The sequence below is a fragment of the Mustela putorius genome, unplaced genomic scaffold (assembly GCF_011764305.1).
Source record: "Mustela putorius furo isolate JIRA1106 unplaced genomic scaffold, ASM1176430v1.1 tig00003859_pilon_pilon_pilon, whole genome shotgun sequence".
Lineage (NCBI taxonomy): Eukaryota > Metazoa > Chordata > Mammalia > Carnivora > Mustelidae > Mustela > Mustela putorius.
In genome coordinates, this window is record NW_025422011.1 from 25,380,591 (window position 1) to 25,399,231 (window position 18,641).

At 52.1% G+C, this 18,641-nt stretch overlaps 2 protein-coding genes across 6 annotated transcripts in view; one reads left to right on the top strand and one right to left on the bottom strand.

Annotated features, from left to right (window-relative positions):
* Positions 1 to 11,588, top strand: part of SERGEF (secretion regulating guanine nucleotide exchange factor) — a 218,739-nt gene extending 207,151 nt beyond the window's left edge. For all 5 annotated transcript variants that reach the window (XM_045066157.1, XM_045066153.1, XM_045066155.1 and 2 more), the window contains one exon: positions 11,224 to 11,588. In XM_045066157.1, the coding sequence (XP_044922092.1) occupies positions 11,224 to 11,567 (344 nt within the window). In that variant the 3' untranslated portion in view covers positions 11,568 to 11,588. The remainder of the gene's footprint in view (positions 1 to 11,223) is intronic.
* A 4,689-nt stretch (positions 11,589 to 16,277) lies between these two features.
* The window catches only part of KCNC1 (potassium voltage-gated channel subfamily C member 1), a 44,072-nt gene continuing 41,708 nt past the window's right edge, over positions 16,278 to 18,641 (bottom strand). Inside the window, exon 4 of the mRNA XM_004752079.3 lies at positions 16,278 to 17,729. Coding sequence (XP_004752136.1) covers positions 17,665 to 17,729 — 65 coding nt within the window. The 3' untranslated portion in view covers positions 16,278 to 17,664. The remainder of the gene's footprint in view (positions 17,730 to 18,641) is intronic.

The window sequence follows — 18,641 nt, forward strand, 5'->3', positions numbered from 1 at the left end:
TCAGCAAGAGGCAGAGGACCTGGACTCCAGTGTAGCTAATGTGACCTTAGGCCACACTGACAGAGGCCAAGTGTAGGCCAGTGAGGACCAAGTGTATGGCCAGTGAGGCGCGTGGTCCCCAGAGCCCTTAGCCAAGTCTGGGGACATGCTCAGAGAGGGGCAATGGCAACCCCGGAATGTACAGAGAGCAGGGTCATTGGCTCGGGGGAGGACAGGCCACCAGGGTAGTCGGGGGCTGATACGTCACCTCCGGTGAAGAAAGCTTAGACAATAGGAGAGCCCCTGGCAACACGTGAAGGAATTGAACTCCAGCGCCCTTAATGTTCCACCCACCAGGGCCAGACCCGCTGACAGGACCAGGCTGCACACCAGGCCTGCTCATTCCAGCATCTCTCCCTCCACAGAGTGTGATCACAGTGCCATCTTCCCAGGGCGGTACTGCCAAGCAGGAGGGGTTGTGCCAAAGCCCCGGCTCCATACTTGGCCATAGTAGGCCCCCGACAGGCTTAGTTGCCTTCTCTGTTCCCTCTCCCGATGCAGCCAGGAAGCCCCGAGAGCCAGCAGTTCCACAGAGGACACAGAATTCAGAAAGACAGTCTGTGGGGAGGATTTCAGTTGTTTATAAAACAGGCCAACACGTTTCCACCTCATAAGTTCTAAATCCATCATGCCTAGCTCCCCAGATCTAAGAATAGCCCCCCAGTGGGGCCACCGCACCGCATGCCACGGCACGCTCTCTGCACAGGTGACTGGGGAAATGTACCCCCAGTAGCCCAGCACCTCCTGCTCCGGGGAGCCTAGGGGATGGCAGAAAGGCAGGCCTCTGCCTCTCCTGGCTTAGCTGTCTCTGAACCTCTCCCAGTCTGTTTTCTCTCCTGCGTAGTGTTGATCCCAAACCTCCCTCACTGGGCTGCCCCGACCATCCCATGTGGAGGGCAGCGGGAAGGTGCGGAGGCGAGGACCCCCACTCTGGGCCTCAGTTTCCTCTTAGGTAATGGGACAGATTGATGAAGAACTGGGCAACTTTGGGGATATGGGGTTTTCAGAGGTTCTCAAGTAGCCCCCAGCCTTGCAGCCTCAAAGTGAGACCCGTGAGGGCCAACCCCGAAATTCAGCACGTTTCTGTTTATCATCTGAACCAAGGCCATTGTCTGTGTGGTGTGAGGGAGCCGACCTGAAGCCCCGGGGCCTGGGTGGGTAGGCCCCTACTCTGCCCTTTGGCCTCCACCTTCCTCCCTCTCTCACACATGTCCACACCCACCCACACCACCACACACACTCTCCACGGTTAGAAGGACTTTTGACGTGTCTCATCCACACTCTGCCCACTGTGGGAGGGCCTGTGCCAGCCAGGAGCTCCGCACCTCCAGCAGCAGGCCACCTGCTGCTCTCCTGGGCAGCCTCCCGGCCATACCAGCCTTCTTCCTGTTAGTGAGCTGAAATTGGTCTGCCCATGGCATCTCCTCCCTCCGCACTGCCACAGACTCTCTTGGCCCTCCAGGAGAGAACAAGGCAGCTCTGTGCTCTCACTAGCCATTCATGCATTCATTCGTTCATTTGTTCATTGATTCAGTCACACAACAGGTAATTATTTTTTAAGTACTAATGTATGCTAAACACTGTTTAGGTGCCAGGATTTCACAGTGTACAAAACTGAGTCCCTGCTTTTTCAAAGAGCTGTGTTCTGATCAGGAGAAATAGACAGTAAACGAACAGTAAAAATGTAAACAAAAATAAAGCAGATGAGACAGGGATGGAGAAGGGTATAGATAGCCATTTCACATAGAGTTGCCAGGGAAGGCCTTTCAGATAAGGTGACATTTGAACACATACCTGAGCATCATGAGGTTATCAGTGGTTATCAGTGTGGTTATCAGTGGCAAGGGCATTCCAGACAGCAGGAACAGCAAGTGCAAAGGCCCTGAGGCAAGTACTGCTTGGGGAGCGAGAAGTCAGTATAGCTATCGTGATGCCAGCACGTAGAACACATGGGACTTGAGGTCAGAGATGATGCTGTTGTTTATCTGAGTAAGCGGAGAAGCCACTGGAGGATTCTGAGCAGAGCAGTGCCGTGTCTGACTTAGATTTTAATAGGATCACTCAGGCTCTGTGTGGAGAACAGACAGTGAGAGAAAAGAGAGGCAGCAGAGAGACAAGTATGAAGCCCTCATGAGTGAGGGTAAAGGGGCAGCGAGAAGTGGCCCCAGTGTGAGGTAATGGGGCAGCGAGAAGTGGTCGGGTTCTGGCTGTATTTTGAACGTTACTCCCTAAATCCCTTCTTCCACAAGCCCTCGTCTTTACTTACATGTGGACACCCCGCCCTCCTCCTCCTCACCTTCAGCCTTCACCTTCATCTTCTCAGCGCATTCACAGTGCTGCTGTGGATCCTGGTCTAGAAGGGCTCCTAGGCCAGACTGCTTCCACTGACAGCCTTCCCTGAGGCAATTCGGGCCCAAATCCCAGAACATCTCCAGAGTGATTCTGTGGGCAAACAGCCCCACTTTCTGATTCTGGAATGACTTCTTCCTGCTGCCTCAGCTCCTGCCTCAGGGCATCCTTGGCCCTGGAGAGTGATGGATGGACTAATTACTGGAAGGGTCCTGCACTGCCCCTGCCTCTTCCCTCAGCTGGGCCTGGTGGGGCCATTGTCCTCAAAACCGTTCTCATGGCCATTCTCTGTAGGAGCTGCCCCTCTTCTGGGCAGTGTGACTGGGAACAGAGACTTGCAGCTTTCTGTTCTTGAGGACTGTGGCCAGGTGGCAGCTTTGGCCACGGACCAGGGAATAAAGGCAAGCAAGCAGGCATGGGACTGGGGTTGATGGCACCCGATTTCAGCGTTCTATGTATGTGCCCCTCTCTGCTGCTCTCCAGACAGACTGCGGGCAGGGGAAAGGGCCACGTGTACTCACTTCCCCTCAGTAGCTGTATCCCGATTGCCTGTCCTGTGTGCCTGAGGACTATTGGATGAGTGTGCCCTGTTCTCAGTACCCCACTCGTATCCCAGCTCACAGACTAGAGAGCCAAGTGCAAATATAATTACATATAGAACCAGGAGGGATGTGGTACATATGTTTAGAGGCTTCCGGGTGGTTTAGGAGCTAGAGGAAGTGAAATTAATAGCCTTCCCAGAGCCCAGTGGGTCCCAGCCCTACACCCAGCCACATTCACTTCTGCAGCAAAACAGGATGCCTTTGGGATCAATGAAAAGAATGCAGAGTGGGCAAATTTCAGTGGAGACCCTCTATTTAAGATTGGTGAACTCCTACTCATCCTTCACTAGCCAAGAATTAACTTCTGGAACATTCAGTGACACCCATCTCCCCTCCCCAACAGAGCGTGTCATCCTCTCCTCTGTGCTACCTCTGTCCCTTAGAAATACTGTTGGTTTTTTAAAAAATCATCATCCTTTGTCGCTACTTTTTAAAGTATTTGAACAAATGACAAAATCTTTGTCACCCTTCCCCTGCCCCCATTTCTCCCCTCCTTTCTCCAGATTGTTCTACATTGGGGATGTATTCCTCAAGATTTGCACATCTAGAAATGTATAGGGGATCTACATAGATTGAATCATACTCTCTATTATTCTGCAACTGATTTTCTCTTTAAAATGTCTTAGAGATCTTTCATGTCCAGCCATAGACAACTACTTCGTTATTTTTAATAGCTGCATAGTAGCTCGATGGTGGGGTCGAATCATAGTTTCTTTAAACCCTCCTCTATTGATGACTATTTTGCCTCCCCTCCTTGACACCCAGTCTTTTTTCATTGCAAACAGTGCTGCAGGGAACACTGTTGTGCGTGGTTCCCTGCAAACACAGGTCTTTGGTCCCCATCATCCTCTTTTCTCATGGCCGTCTTCCCCAGTGGCCTGGGAGCCCTGAGGCGGAAACTGAATTTTCCTCTTCTAGGCCTTGTGTCCAGCACGGGGCTTCAGCAGAAGACATGCCTACAGAATGTAATAAACGGGCTTGTCTGAGCCAATTCATGACCATGTGGAAGGCCTGGGGGATGCAGGGAGCAGCAGCAAGCCCGTGGGGCTGGAGCAGAGCCTTGGGAAGAGGAGTGACATAGCCGAGACCACAGAGGGCCTGGAGAGCCAGCAAAGAGTGCTGCCCTCGGGCTCCTTGGTGGTGGGAGATGGGAGGCTGTCCACAGGAGCTTGTCCACATGGGCCAGCCGCCTCTGCGCAAGGATAAAGTAGCTAATACAGTTGTCCAGGCAAGAGAGGGTGATGACCTGAATTCCTTTCTATCTTCAAGTCACCACTTATACCTGAAACCCTTCAGGAGGCCTGAATTTTGGATTCTTCACATGCCATTCCTTGCTCACCCAGCAGGACCTTAGGGAGCACCCCAGCAGTGACCTCCAAAGGGGTGGGATCCGCTTGAGCTTGGTGGCTGGACACTCAGAAGTTTTCCCCAGATTTACGCAGCTTCCAGCCTGCTGTGGCCACACTGACATTTACCAGCATCCTGATTCCAGAGCCTTCTCTGTAAGGGTACTCAGACTTCATCCGTCCTGTCTCCCTCTGCCCGGAATGACAGAAGAGCAGCCCCTCCTGATGCTCTAGGGCTTTGGGAGGTCTTTGACAGGAGACAAGGTGAGCTATTAGTTGCCAGAATTTTTGTCTGCATTGCTCCCTCCCTTCCTCACCCCACCAGAGGCCGGTGGGGCAGGACCCGCACGGCCTCCTCAGGCCTTGGGCCTCAGCACTCACAAGGGCTCAGTGCATTTGTGCTGCTCGGCAGAGTGCTTGTCTCACCAGCAGCAGCTCTTGCCTCTGTCGCTGCCCTTGTCCCCACACAGGTAGGCTCTCACTCTGTGCCTTTCCCTAATTACCTGGGAAGCAAGATTTTTGCTGAAGAGGACAGTATATTAACAGAAGAGGCCCTGGGGTCACACTGCCCAGGTTTGAATCCAGCTCTGCTTCTTACCAGCTATGTTACCTTGCATGGTTCATGCCATTCCTCTGGAAAATGGTGATAATGTTAGATTGTATCTCACAGTCTTTTGTGGGGGGGATTCAGTAAACTGAGTGTTTATCACAGGGCCTGGCATACACTAAGCATTTAGTGATTTTTTTTTTCTTTTTTTTTACATTTTACATGGTTTGGCCCTAGTGAGTGAGCCTAAGACTTGGGAGTCATGGATTCTAGGGGCATGCCATCCATCTTTGAAGGCCAGGTGCCATGAGCTATTGCAGAACCTTCTGGCCTACATCTCATTGGCCATACCCAACTGCAGGAGAGGTTGGGAAATGTAGTCTTCACTGTGTGGTTCAGAATGAAGCTTTCCCACTCATCTGCAGTCACACACGATCGGGGGTTTGTTCCTCTTCGGCAAAGCCCTCCAGCAGAAATGTGGCCTCCTCCCTAGCATTGGGCTATAATCCCAGCACCATAAGGCCCTGTAAGGACCCAGGTTGCCAAGAAGCTCAGGCAGTGCCACAAGGCCTGAACAGATTTGAGTATTGTGTCCGGCCTGTGCCAGGACCCTGCCAATCCCTAGGTTCCGCTGCCCGCGGGGCTGTTCAGCTGACGCAAGTGTGGTGGGCCACAAGCCCATCCCTTGTCACAGCTTGGCTTGGGCCAAGTCCATTGAGCCCCATAAGCTGTGGGTCTGAACTCTTAAGAGGTTAGGGAATCCCCCAGTAACTGTGATCTTTCCACCCAAGGCCCAGCTACGTGCCTCGGGGCCAGTAAAGCGGATCTGGATCCATCAGGTGGGTTTCAGCAGCTGCAATACCTGGGCGGTGCCAGGCATGCAGCCGAGGGCATGTCCTGTAACCTACCTGTCTTAAAAACTGGGTGTTTACATTCCAGTTCGCTTAGGGAAAGGCCTCCTGTAGGCAGTTCTCCTTCCTGTCACTTCTTCATGAGAGCAGCCTGTATGGTAGCATCCCGCTGAGGCTGGAGAGGGATATGGGAACTGATCCTACAATGCTGGAGGGGCTCGGAACTTAAAGGTGTCTTCTGTTCAGGGCATAGCTAATCTTTCACTTTCAAAGGTCAGCAGTCTGGTTTTTGCCCCACAGGAAGTTTGTTCAGAAACTCTAAGCTGGTCCTTCCACCCCAGGCCTTCCCGTCTGCTGGTGCCCCTCCCTCTCTGTGCCGTTGGACCCTAGCATGGCCTTTCTTGCCTTTTCCTCCATTCCCCATGGTCTGCTTCATACATGGCCATGAACTGTCACCAAATGTCAGGCACCGTGCTAGGGCATTGTGTGTGTCTCCTAGTGGAGTCCTCTCCCCTCAGCAACCCTGGGGATGGGACAGAGATGGGGACAGAGGCACTGTGATCACGCAGGTGTTTGGGACTGTGGGACCCAGGACAGCACAGAGCAGCCCATAGCAAATAGTGCATGTCCTACAGGTATGCCACGGGCTGACAGAGGGTGACCCGCAGGCCACATCGGACCTGGGGCCCGTTTTGGATGGCCTTGCAAACCAAGAAGGGTTTTGAAAGGGTCGTAATAAGAATATGCCACAGAAACCAAATGAGGCTCTCAAACCTAAAATATTTACCATCCGCCTTTCTAGAATGAATTTGGCAAGGGCTGGTGTATCCTCTGCAGAGTCGGCTCCGATTCTGGAGCCGTTCGGCCTGGTTTCTGGCGCCTCTGCATCGTCCCCAATGAAACGAGGAGCGTCAGTAAGACGCGGCAACCCCACGGGGTTGTTCGTATTAAAAGAGAGGAAGAACAGACAACACCTAACTTCAAGTAGGCTTCTTTGGAAGTACTGGGGGAGGAAATTTCTGGCCCTCAGCCAGCCTTCTCAACCCAGTAGGCATGAAAGCCCTGGCTCCAGGCCTCTGGCTGCCCTGGCCCCTCAGAGTGAGTTTCCTTTGGCGGGAGGGGAGGGACCTGCCAGCCGCCCGGTGGGCCGCATCCTGCTGGTGGGCCCGCTCTGCCCCCATTCCTGCTGACCGTCAGCTGCTGCTGCTCGCCGGGGCCGGGCATCGAGCCCACACCAGGTGCCGAGCGAGGCCCCAAGGTACCAAGCCTCTTCCACTTTCCCGACTCGGGCCTCACACCAACTTGGCGGAGAGTACTGGTCGCTGCAGGAGCCGTGTCCCGGGGCCCATCCTCTCTGCGTGCATTTCCTCACTTGTGGGCCAAACAGGGAGACATCTGTGTTTCCCCAAACCCAAGCTTTTGGCCAGTGATTGCCTTCCGACCAGGGGGAAGGAAGAGGAAGGGTAGTCCCGGGCCAGCCAGCCTCCCCTTGTGAAAAAGTGTTCAGTGAAACAGATTTTTCGGTGGATAAAGAGTGAAATGTAAAGATTTAAAAAAAAAAAAATCATATTATTGAAAAATCAAAAAAGTATTTCCTGATAGGATAGGGATGGGCTTTCAGTTCTTAGAAGCAGCAGAAGAAATTATAGAAGATCAGTGAATTTTACTACAAAGAAGGATAAAGCTTATGTTTTATATCAAAAGACCCCAAACAAAATTTTAAGATAGAGGGAAGCGTTCAGGCCCATCGCTGATATTTTCAACTGAGAAAAAATATTTAAGCTGGATATGGCAGAGAAAGAGTTAATATTCTTAACAATCTTTAAAACAAGAAGCTTCTTAACCAAGAACAATAACAAATATTTATATAATACTACATGCTGGGCACTGTCTTAAGTACTTTATACAAACTTACTGATTTAATTCTTGTAAACAACTTTATCGTACCAGTACTATTGTCCCCATTAAACAGATGAAATGAACTGAGGCACAGAGATGCTAAGTAACTTGCCCAAGGTCACTCAGCTAATAAATGGAAGAGCTGGGATTTGAACCCAGACCATCTGGCCCTTGTGTCTAATACTCGGGTCAGAAAGCCTTCTGTACTAAACAGAAAAAAAGATACGAAGCAGACAATACACAAAAGAGGAAATACAAATATCTGAGAAACATAAGAATTATTTTTCAGTTTCAATGGCAGTAAAGTACCAATAGAAACAATGAGATGCCTTTTCTGTCTTCAAATCAGAGCAGATTTCTAAATGTTATAATAAGCCATAACTATGGGCCACGCTGGAGTGAAAGGGAGACACGCAGGTAGACTTGGTTGTATTCGGGTAACCTTTCTGAGAAAATACTGTGGAAGCACTAAGAACGGCCCTCAGGAATCTCAAAAATGTCCATGCCATTTGATGAGGAATTCCCATTCTAATCTAATTTGAGAAAGCAATTAGTTAGACAGAGATTCACATGCGAAGATGTTCATAGGAAGATTATTCCAAATAGTGAAAAATTAGAAACAACCTATGCGTCTGATAATTGAATACAGGTTAAGGAAACTGTTGAATCTCCACAATATACAATTACATGGTCATTTTAAAGGAATTTGTTTAACAAAAGATACCATAAGCAAAGTGAAGAGACAGACCATGGACTTGTAGGAGAAGACACTTAGAATGCACAGCACAGGGAGGAATTGTGTAAATAAAAGAATACACAAAGAAAACTTACAAATCAGTTAGAAAAAGGCAAACAAAGAGAAAAGCAGAGGCCCTTCATAAGAATAGGCAACTCAGGGTGATACACGGAGTGACAATCCCTCTCACTAGGAGTCAGGGAAATGCAGAAATCATTCATTGTACTTAGCAGAATAGCAAGAGTTTAGAGGCAAAGATAGAGGGAAGCGTTCAGGCCCATCGCTGATGGGGCTGGACATGACCGCAGACACTGTGGACAGCTGTGGGGCCAGACCGAAATCCAAACATGGACTTCGGTCCACCACCCTCACGCTTCTAGGGACCAACCCTGCACAAACACCACTCGGTACAAGGAAACATGGTCAAGACCGTTCATGGTAGTGCTGCTTATAAGAGCAGCAATATTCCTCTTGTTGTAGAATATGTACATTATACATTATATTGAGTAATAAAATAACACTTCTCATTAAAGAACTGTCCATCAGGAGGGAAATGGACAAGGAAAACTGACTTCTACCTAACCCGATACTATGCATAGTTGAAATAATGAGCCAGATCCCTAACTATCGGCTCAGATAAATTTTAAAAAACAATGCCCAATGTGAAGAGCAAGTATAAAAAAGATATCTCAATGATACTATTTATGTAAGTCTTTAAAACAAACTAAAAATATTGCGTAGTATTTAAGGACATATAGGTAGAAAGTGTAAAACAAGCACACCAGTTATGAACACTGGCTTCAAAAGAGTGGGTCTTTGCTGGGAGAAGTGGCTACAGGGCAAGAATGGGAGATGGGGGTTAAGCTGTATCTTTACGATTTTTTTTTTTAAGGGAAGGGTTGAAGCTGATACAGCAAAATGTTGACTAATGTTCTAAGTCTCGATGGAGTATGTGTCTTTTCTGTTAAATTATTTTTTGTACCTTTCTGGATATTGAACTGTTTCAAAATTTCAAACAATTTTTTTAAAGATTTAATTTATTTGACAGAGAGAGAGACACAGCGAGAGAGAGAACACAAGCAGGGGGAGTGGGAGAGGGAGAAGCAAGCTTCCCGCTGAGCAGGGAGCCCTATATGGGGCTAGATCCCAGGACCCCGAGATCTGACCTGAGCCGAAGGCAGATGCGCAACAACTGAGCCACCCAGGTGCCCCTCAAAGAATTTTTTTTAATTTCCTTTTTGAATAGTTTGCAGTTCTGTGGAGAAATATTTGTGTTATAATAGTAAGGGACGAAAGCAGGGCAACATATGCACAAATATTTACAAATTTCACAAATTGAAGGTCTTGCAAGAGATGAAAATATTCATACTAGTGGCAAGACTCAAAGTCTGCTTTTTCTTCATACCCATCCGTATTTTCTGTTTTGTCATTTTCCATTTCGTCATGAGGATGTATTAGCTTAATAAACTGGACAAATTTTTTTTAATGACTATAGAAAAATATGAGTGAGTTTGGCCCTGGGGAAGGATCTAAAAGCTAGGAAGAGCATGTACGCTGGGGTGTGGGCATCACTGGCTGTCAGAGAAATCTGTGCTTGAATGCTGGCCTGGAAACCTTCTGGCTGTATGACTCAGTTCATTCAATCTTTTACCCCATCCGTGAGCCCTTACTGAGCACCAACTGTGTACCAGGCTAGGGATCCAGCAGTGAACAGAACATACCCCGTCCTTCCGTCCCTGTAGAGCAGACAGGCCGGTGAGAGAGAACAGTGCACACATCACCACACAAGTCATCTCTTCACTACAGAGTGCCAGGGTCCCCATGAGGGGAGAGTCCAAGGGTGATAACAGGAATCCAAGTTGGACTGGGTGGCCAGGGACTCTGACTGCAGAGCCACATTTAACTGGGATCTAAATGATGAGGAGGGGGTGCCTGGGTGGTTCAGTGGGTTAAAGCCTCTGCCTTCGGCTTGGGTCATGGTCTCAGGATCCTGGGATCGAGCCCCGCATTGGTCCCTCTGCTCAGTGGGGAGCCTGCTTCCCCCCCTCTCTCTGCCTGCCTCTCTGCCTACTTGTGATCTCTCTCTGTCATATAAATAAATAAACAAAATTTTAAAAGTAAATAAAATAAAGGACGAGGAGGTCTGGAGCCCAGTAAAAAGAGGGCTTCAGGAGAAAGGAAGGCCCCGTGAGGCCTATGTAACGATGTGAAAGAAGGCAGGGTTCTGGAATGCAGTGGGTGAGGGAGAGAGTTGTGTCAGGGGACGCCAGCAAGATAGTCAGGAACCAGATCCCTCAGGGCCTCATGGGCCAAGGAAAGACCTTTAAGGACACGGAAAGTCACTGAAGACTTTTGAGCAGGGTACTGATGTGACCACTAGATCACCTACATGCTCTGTGAAGGTTGCGGTGGATGGTGACTGGCCCAGCTAGTCTGTTGGCTGTTGGCGTGGCTGCACATGAGGGAGAATGGTGTTGGGCTCAGGGGATGGCAGTGGAGATGGGGGGTGGGGGGGACACGGAAGGGTTTGAACAAAGTTCTTCTGAAGGCAGAGTTGGCAGGTCTAGGATCGTGGTGGGTCGGGGCTGGTGGTAGAAGAGGTTACCATGAGGGAAGGGCCGAGGACGAGGAGGGCCAGGTTTGGGGCAGCGACAGTTGCGGGTTGGCAGGAGTGGGAAACACTGCTCTGGTGGGGCAGGGTGGAAGCAGGGGTGCTGAGCGTGCCACCAAGTGTGGTTGAGCTTTGGTTTCCTTGTGTGTAAACCGGGATTTATGGTCTCCCTGCACCCCCAGCGTGAGCGTTGGGCCCTGTTCTCCGAACCTCTTCTAGAGCGGTCTTCTCTCTCTTTCGCAGGAGGGACGTGTTACTCTTGGGGCTGGAACGAGCACGGCATGTGCGGGGATGGCTCCGAAGACAACATCTGGGCCCCGAAGCCTGTTCAGGCTCTGCGCTCGTCACTGGGACTCCTCGTGGGCTGTGGGGCTGGCCACTCCCTGGCCCTCTGCCACCTGCCAGTTCTCCCTGAGTTGGGCCAACACCCCAAGGTCACTGGCTCTTCCCCAGATGCCACCGAGGATGCTGAATCTCAGGAAGCCATGGACAAAGAGAGAAATTGGAAGGAAAGGCAACCAGAAGCTTCTGCCCAAAGCCAATATGGCAGGTCCAGAAATGGGGGGCTTGTGACAGAGGCCCTTTAATAAAGTGACTTTTCCCACTCAGTGTGTTCCCAGAGGATTGCTTGGTCAACTTGTGGGGTTGACCTGAGAAGGGCTGTGGAGGCACTGTGGTTGGGCTGACCACGGGCCAGAGCGATGAGAGACCACCTGGCCAGTGTCTGGGGTTCAAGGACACAGACAGATGGGAACAAGGATCCTCTTGAGAGCAATAACAAGAACCCAAGTGGGTTGCCTGACTGGGGAGTCAGGTCTCTGAGTGACATTTAAACTAGAATCGCCAAAGGACATGGAAAACAGCAGGCTCCAGTCTGTCTTCACCTGGTGGGGACAGAAAGCCCAGCCCCATCCCCTGGGCTGGTTACGGTCCCCCAGCCTTCGATTCTCAGCGCCTGGAGCATTAGTTTGTTGGTTCAAGGAAACTGAGTCAGGCAGGTGGGTGCCCGGACAAGGAGCAGTTCTTGTCCTGGTGACTAGGTGAAGGGAGAAAGGAGAAGGCTCTGGACGGGGGCCGGAAGGAAGTGGAGATAAGAGAGTGGAGGAAGAGGCAGGACTCCTGGGAAGGCCTGACAGAGGAGATGCCTGGGACGGACAAGAGAATCTAGACCTAGCGAGCTCTCAGAAGATCGGTGTCTCCATCCGAGCCAGGCACACCCTGGACCTGGTCTGTATACCTAACAGCTAAGCTGTGTAGTTTCCGATGAGGAGGGACGGGCCACAGCATGGGCAGGGGAGTCTACCCCTAACCCCTGACATCTGCCTGTCTGCCTTCCTTGTCTCTGCAGGAGGAGGGCCTTCAGGTAAAATGGGGACCAGACCAGGCCACAGGCCCCAGGCTTCCCTAGGTGGCAGCTGTGGCTTGGGGGAGACATAGTGCCTGTCCCTCTGCCTCAGAAAATGGCTTTCCCTGGGGGACTGTGTGGCAGTGTCGCTAGCTAGGTAGCCCAGTCCGTGGCCTGTTCCACACCACCTTCCCTCTGTGACTCAGGGGTCTTGGTCTGTGGGGTCTGTGAGGGCTAGGCTCTAGGAAGTGACAAAACCCCAGGACATCAGAGCAGAGGACCGGCAAGATGACCTTCTAGCCTAGAGGCCTTCAAAGTGCATTTGTTAGACGTCTCCTGAGAATTCAGTGGCCACCTGGGTGGGCTGTGGGTGAAGGAAAGCCATGTGGACAGAGGTCCAGGTCCCCGCCCCCCACGTTATCCACAGCAGCTTTATTTTCATCTATATTATATACTGGGCTTCACACAGAATTGACAAGGGGTCCTTGAGAAAGTTTTGAAATCACTGGTCTTATCCAACACTTTTATTATTCATTCGGAGAAACAGAGGCCTGTAAAGGGAAAGGGGTCACATACCTCACTCCTGGCCCAAGGTCCTGAGTGGGAGGTGACGCATTCAGAGCTTTGAGCTAAACCAGGGGGGCAGACGAGGGGCACCCCTGAGATGAGGAGAGGGTTCAGCTCCGTGGAGTGGGGATGACGACAGTCCTGAGCTCTCCAGGTCTGAACCTAGAGACCACCCACAGCCACTGGCTGCCCTTGAACACCAGTGCGTGGAGCCCTCTCCCGGTATTGTATCCTAGCAAACAGCACTGCCCTGGCCAGCATAGCCTTGGGTGCCCACCTGCCACAACCAGTAGAGGCTAGAACGGCCTCTAGGCACTTCCGCAATGGTAAAGCCATCTCTGTGCACCTGAGCTGCTCTTGCCAAGGCTCCTACACCCTCAAAAATGGGGCAGTTGCATGGCCCAGAGATGACCTGTCCTGAAGCAAGCCCACAGTTACTGCCGCCCCCTACCTCCAGGCCCACAGGCGAATGATCGGCATCAGACGCATCGGCCAGAAAACTGTCCCATCCCGATAGTACTCAGGCCCATACTCCTAGACAGGCTAACTGCTCACAAGGAGCCAACACACTCTCTCCCGCAGTGTGGTGGCCCAGGGTTCCCTCCCGCCTCCGTCAGCACTGGCTGGAAGAATCCCCAGTTCCAAGTCTTCTGCTGAGCCCTGGTGCCTCTCCCGAGGCCCTCCCCGTGGGTATAAGAAGGAAGCGTCTCGGGGCTTCCCAGCCTGGAACAGGGGCAGGCCTGCTTCAGACTCTGGCTCAGAAGCTGACTCAGACAGTTCTGGCAAGCCTGCGGGGCACAGACCATCCCCATATGGGGGAGTGAATGACTCCCAGCTCTCGACAACACGGCACACAGTCCTGTCCCCTTCACTTCCTTCGTCTGCCTTCCCTATGGCAGCCGCCGGGCTTTCTGCAAGCCTGTCCACTGGGCCTGATGAGTCCCCGGGAGCCTGTCCACTGGGCCTGATGAGTGCCCGGGAGCTCCTGGGGCTGTCGACAGTGTCGCCCAGATGTTTTCTGGACCCTTTGATTCCTGTGGTCATTCTCAGACTTGTAGATGTCCATGCTCCTCATTCCAAATAGATCCTGAGCTCCTTGAGAGCAAGGGACAGAATCTTGGTGGACTCTGGAACCCCTTCACCGAGGATGGGCCCTGATACAGAGGAAGTGCCCGGTAAGTGTTCACGAAGGAACCGAGGAGCACACTCTTGGGCCCACCAGGGATGAGGAGGCTCAACAAGGGGGTCCGATCCCTCACACCCGCCTGGCCTCCGTTCATCTCTTCCACGTGTGTGGGAACGGTGTTGTGCGTTCTAACCAGTTGAAATTTAAGGTCAGTATCCTCCACCCGGTTAGCTAATGCGCCTTAGGAGGCACCTGGAGCAAATACCCACTCATTTTTAAAAATTACTTCTTTTCTGATAGGCCAAGTAGATGGGCCTCCAGGTTCCTCCCGCGTGAGAAGGAAGGGAGCAGAACAGGGGTGTGAGCCCCACGGTGTGCTCACAGGTCCTGCGCCTGGCGTCTGCGGTGACTGTGCGGTCCCCACGTTCCAGGAGTTAGTGGGCTGTTCGCACCCTCACCTGCCTGCCACACAAACCCCGACCCGGGCCACAGGCACCCCCCTCTTCCCTTGATCCCCCACCATCTTGGCCCCAGTAGCTGTCAAATTCAAACTAGATGAGACCGGGCTTCCAAAGGTGAATCCGGGCCCGGGGCTCAGAGGAAAGTGCTCTCCCCGCCCCCTATCCCGCTTGCCCCCTCCCCCCCGCCACCCCAGGCTCCTGCCACTTCCGCAGAAAGAGACTTAGTAACAGATGGGAATTGGCAGTCCGCATGTTAGGTGGGACGTGGTGGGACGGTCGGCGGGGAGTGAGGGCAGATGTTCAAGCAGAAGAGTGAGGTGGCCAGATGTGTGGAAGGTTCTGAGCAGCATGTAAAGTGGCCACTTCGCTCATGCCCGCGGCGCTTCATGAAGGAGGGCAGGAGGCCAGGTCCTGAGCGCCCTGGGATTCAGGACCAGCCGTGCTAGTGATCTTGTCAGTTCTGGGCTCTAGCCGCAGGAAGGCCCCAGTTAGCTTGAGATGGCTTCACCCGAGCCCTAGAGCAGCCCGCCTGGGTGAAAATCTTCCTTCATCTTTCCCTAGCTGTGTGCCACTGGCCCAGTTCCTTTACCTCTCTGCACCTATCCTCTTGCCTTTAAAATGGGCAGGTGGAATTACTGTGGGCTCTTTCCCAGACGAACCCCTCCCATTCAGCAGAACGTTCCATGTATGTTCGTCTCCTTTCCCCATCAGCTATTCTGTCCCAGAGAACCCGCAATGCAAACGGCTTTGTGTTCAGCCCTCTTGGGTCCACCAGAGGAACCAGGCTGACTCCTAGGCAGGGTGAACATGATGTTCCCTGCAGCCGCTGAGGCTGCTTGGCTCTCACGTCCCGATACTTGTGAACGGCTGTGATGCACACGGTGTGACTTGGCAGCTCTTTGGCTGCATGACCCCTTGGGCCTTATTGTACTCATTACCCCACTGACCCCGCGCCCTTGGTTCCCAGGCCCCACAGGCAAAGGCTCCGAGAGGGCAAGGCACTGCTGGAGGAGAATTCACATCCACCTTCAGCTTCCCACCCACCCATCTGACAGCTGACCCAGGCCATGCTGAGGGTATCAAGGGAGCCGAAGTCTGGGGAGACTGACACCCACTTGGTTGTGGCCCTGGGAAGTCCATTCTCCTGTGCAGACCTCACTTCCTCGTCTATAAAATGCTCAAAGGCTGACTGCCATGACTGCTAGGGACTTTCCACCCAAACATTCCTGGATTCTCCAATGGATAAAAAAAGAATTGGAACCCCAGTCCCTACTCTATTCCCCTTGAGAAACCAAGTGAACAACCCACATAAATCCAGATCCCCAAAAGAGGGTTCCTCGCCTTCAAGACGCCTCTCGGCTGAGTGAGATGCGTGCAGTAAGGGGGTCTGGTGGACTGGACCCAGAAGGCTGCCGCAGGGTAGGGCACCCAGATCTGTCAGTCGAACCCCTGCCTCTGCCACCATCAGATGCATGAACGGCCCTGGGAGGGGGTGGCTAATGTCTGCACAGGGGCTGGGAGCTCTGACACGGTCAGGTTCAAGGACTTGTCAGTATGGCACGACTCGCAGAGAAGTTTCCTTGTCACTGAACCCCACCAGAGGACATGCTCCTTTTAGGGTCAAGTCTTTGTTCCAAGCCTTCTGAGAACGGTCTCCCTCCCCACACCAAACAGGAAGAACCTGCTTTTTCCCAGCAAGGGGACAGCCAGCCCCTCAGTTTACCCCAGCCCAGCCCAGCAGGCCTGATTATAGGCACATCGGAACCCTACCCAAGGCAATAAAAACCCAAATCCATGCTTCATCTCAAAAGTCAGCTTTTTATTATGGAGGGCCAGGGCCCGAGGAGGGGAGGGTGTTGAGCTAAAGCAGCATTGCTCTCTTTCCAGGAAATGTTGCGAGCTGCAGTGAAAGCTCGAGATGTTGCATTTTTTTTTTTCAACTCAAGCATGTGTTTTTCAAAAATATCATCCTTCCCCACCCCCCACCCCACCACTAATTTTAGAATCAGATCAAAGCCAAGCTACTGTCCTCTGTTTCTGTTGGGAAAATACTATATTTATTCAAGATGCAGAAGTGGGTCTCTGCAAACCTCCAATTGCTTCAGGAAAACAAATCTGCTTTAGACTATACAGAAACCATGATACAAAATTTATTTCATGCTAGAATCGTCTTTGCATCACATTGGGCATGCAGTTTTTTACTCTGAAGTACTAAATTGCATACAATGCCAGGTTGTGCCTTAATAGAGGTGGAGGGGAGCTGCCCCTCCCGTGGTCCTGATTTTGGTGTTCTAAGGTAACACTCGGAAGATCCGCACGGTGTTGATTATTTACTATGAACGACTTGTTATGGCAGCTGGTCACACTGGGTCTACACACCAAGAAGATGATATCAACCTAGACTAGCCGCTGTCAGGGGTCTTGGGGAGACGTCCGCTGGGTCACAAGCATGCCAGACAGGGAAGAAAGCAGCAGTGCGCGTTTCCACAATTCTACTTGGAGCAAAGTTCTCAGTTTCCGCGTGAGAGATGAACTATGAAGGTGAGGTCAATATGACCGATGACTGACCGACTGCCCTTTTGGGAACCTTGACTCTCGAGCTCGTGTACAAAAAGGGAAGCCATCCATCCATTCTCAGTCCCCACCGCCCCCAACCCCCGGCCCCCAGAAACGTACAGGTTTCTACCAAACGCTGATACAGTCTGGCTCCAGCAACGTTGTGTCAAAGTAAAGAGCTTGGAAAGAAAATAGAGGACTTTTTGCTTTTTTTGTTTTTTTCTTGTTGTTGTAGTTGTTTAGGGTGATCATGACAGTTGCAGGAGGGTTGGTGGGTTTGGTTTGCTGGGTTTTCTGTTTAACTTCATGCAAGTCATGCTAAGGAACCCCTCCACCCCCCGCCCCGAATAAAATAAAATGTTAAAAAAAAAAAAAAGAAAAAGAAAAAAAGAAAGAAAGAAAAGGAAAGGAAAGAAAAAGAAAAGGAAAAGAAGGAAAAGAAATCCTCTACGGTCAGTTACCATTTGGCCGTAGAAAAAGCTACGTCCGTCCTAGTACAAGACCTGGGCCACTCGGACTCGTCCGGCAAACCTGCATTGGCGTGAATTTACTCTGTCCGAGGGTGAGGAGGGGCTGCTGGTCCACCCAGATGCTTAATAGCCACCAGTGTCCTCGGCCAAGCCGCCTGGTCAAGTCACTCTCACAGCCTCTGTCGGCATATACTTAGCAATGACAGGGCTTTCTTTGCAAAGATCTGTATGTAAAGAATACAATTAACACTTGAGCTTCTCTTCTCGGCTTTCCCATCCCGCTTGGTACTTAGTTTTTAAGGAAGGAGGAGGAAAGACAGAGCAGACGCATGCAGAGGCAGGCAGATTCTTCTCCAGCTGGCTTGGTTTTCCCATGCAGTGAGCCGGCCCAGTGCGCCTCTCTTTCTCCCTCCTGGGGACCGTGTCGGGTCCCTAACTTCCCTACTCTGCACGTGGCTTAGGCACTGCGATTCTCCGGAGAGAAGCAAGTCCTCAGCGCTGTCACGAATCCGTGAGAACAGGGCCGGGTGGATGTGGGTGGGGGCACTTCACCCTCGGTGCCTCCCAGAGACTTTGGCACCCCTGCTTCTGTGGGACTGGGGAGCGGGTCCCACCTGTGGACAGTGGCTGCCGCTGGGCTCCCTTGGCCACTACAGGGAGGTGGGGCTTCTTCTGTCCCACTCTCCCTGGGCTTCTGGAAGCACAGCGAAGAGACTCTTCCGCTCTTTTAGGCCACCCAAATTGAGCCACCACTCAAGGTGAAGGAGACAGGCTGCCCAGGAGACCTTACCGGGCAGAGCAGAGCCACAAAGCCTCCCTGCTTTCCCCCTGCCTCCCTCTGGCCGCCCCTGCTCCTTGGATTCTAGAGCGTCCCCCCAGGAAAAAGCCAGTTGAGAAGGGGAGCATCGGGCCTATCCACGGAAGGTGCCTGGGATGGGCCCGCCCCATGCCCGCAGCCCTCCCCCATGCAGCGCCATGCGGGCAGCTGTATAGGCCGCACTGGGGTCCGAGGGACCTCCAGGCAGGGCAAGGAAGCAGGGGCCAGCCTGGATCCAGTGGGCCCACTAAGCACCAGTGACCAGAAGGACATCCCCATCTCAGTGCAGGCTGCCTCTCCTCTCCTGGGTTTGGGTTTG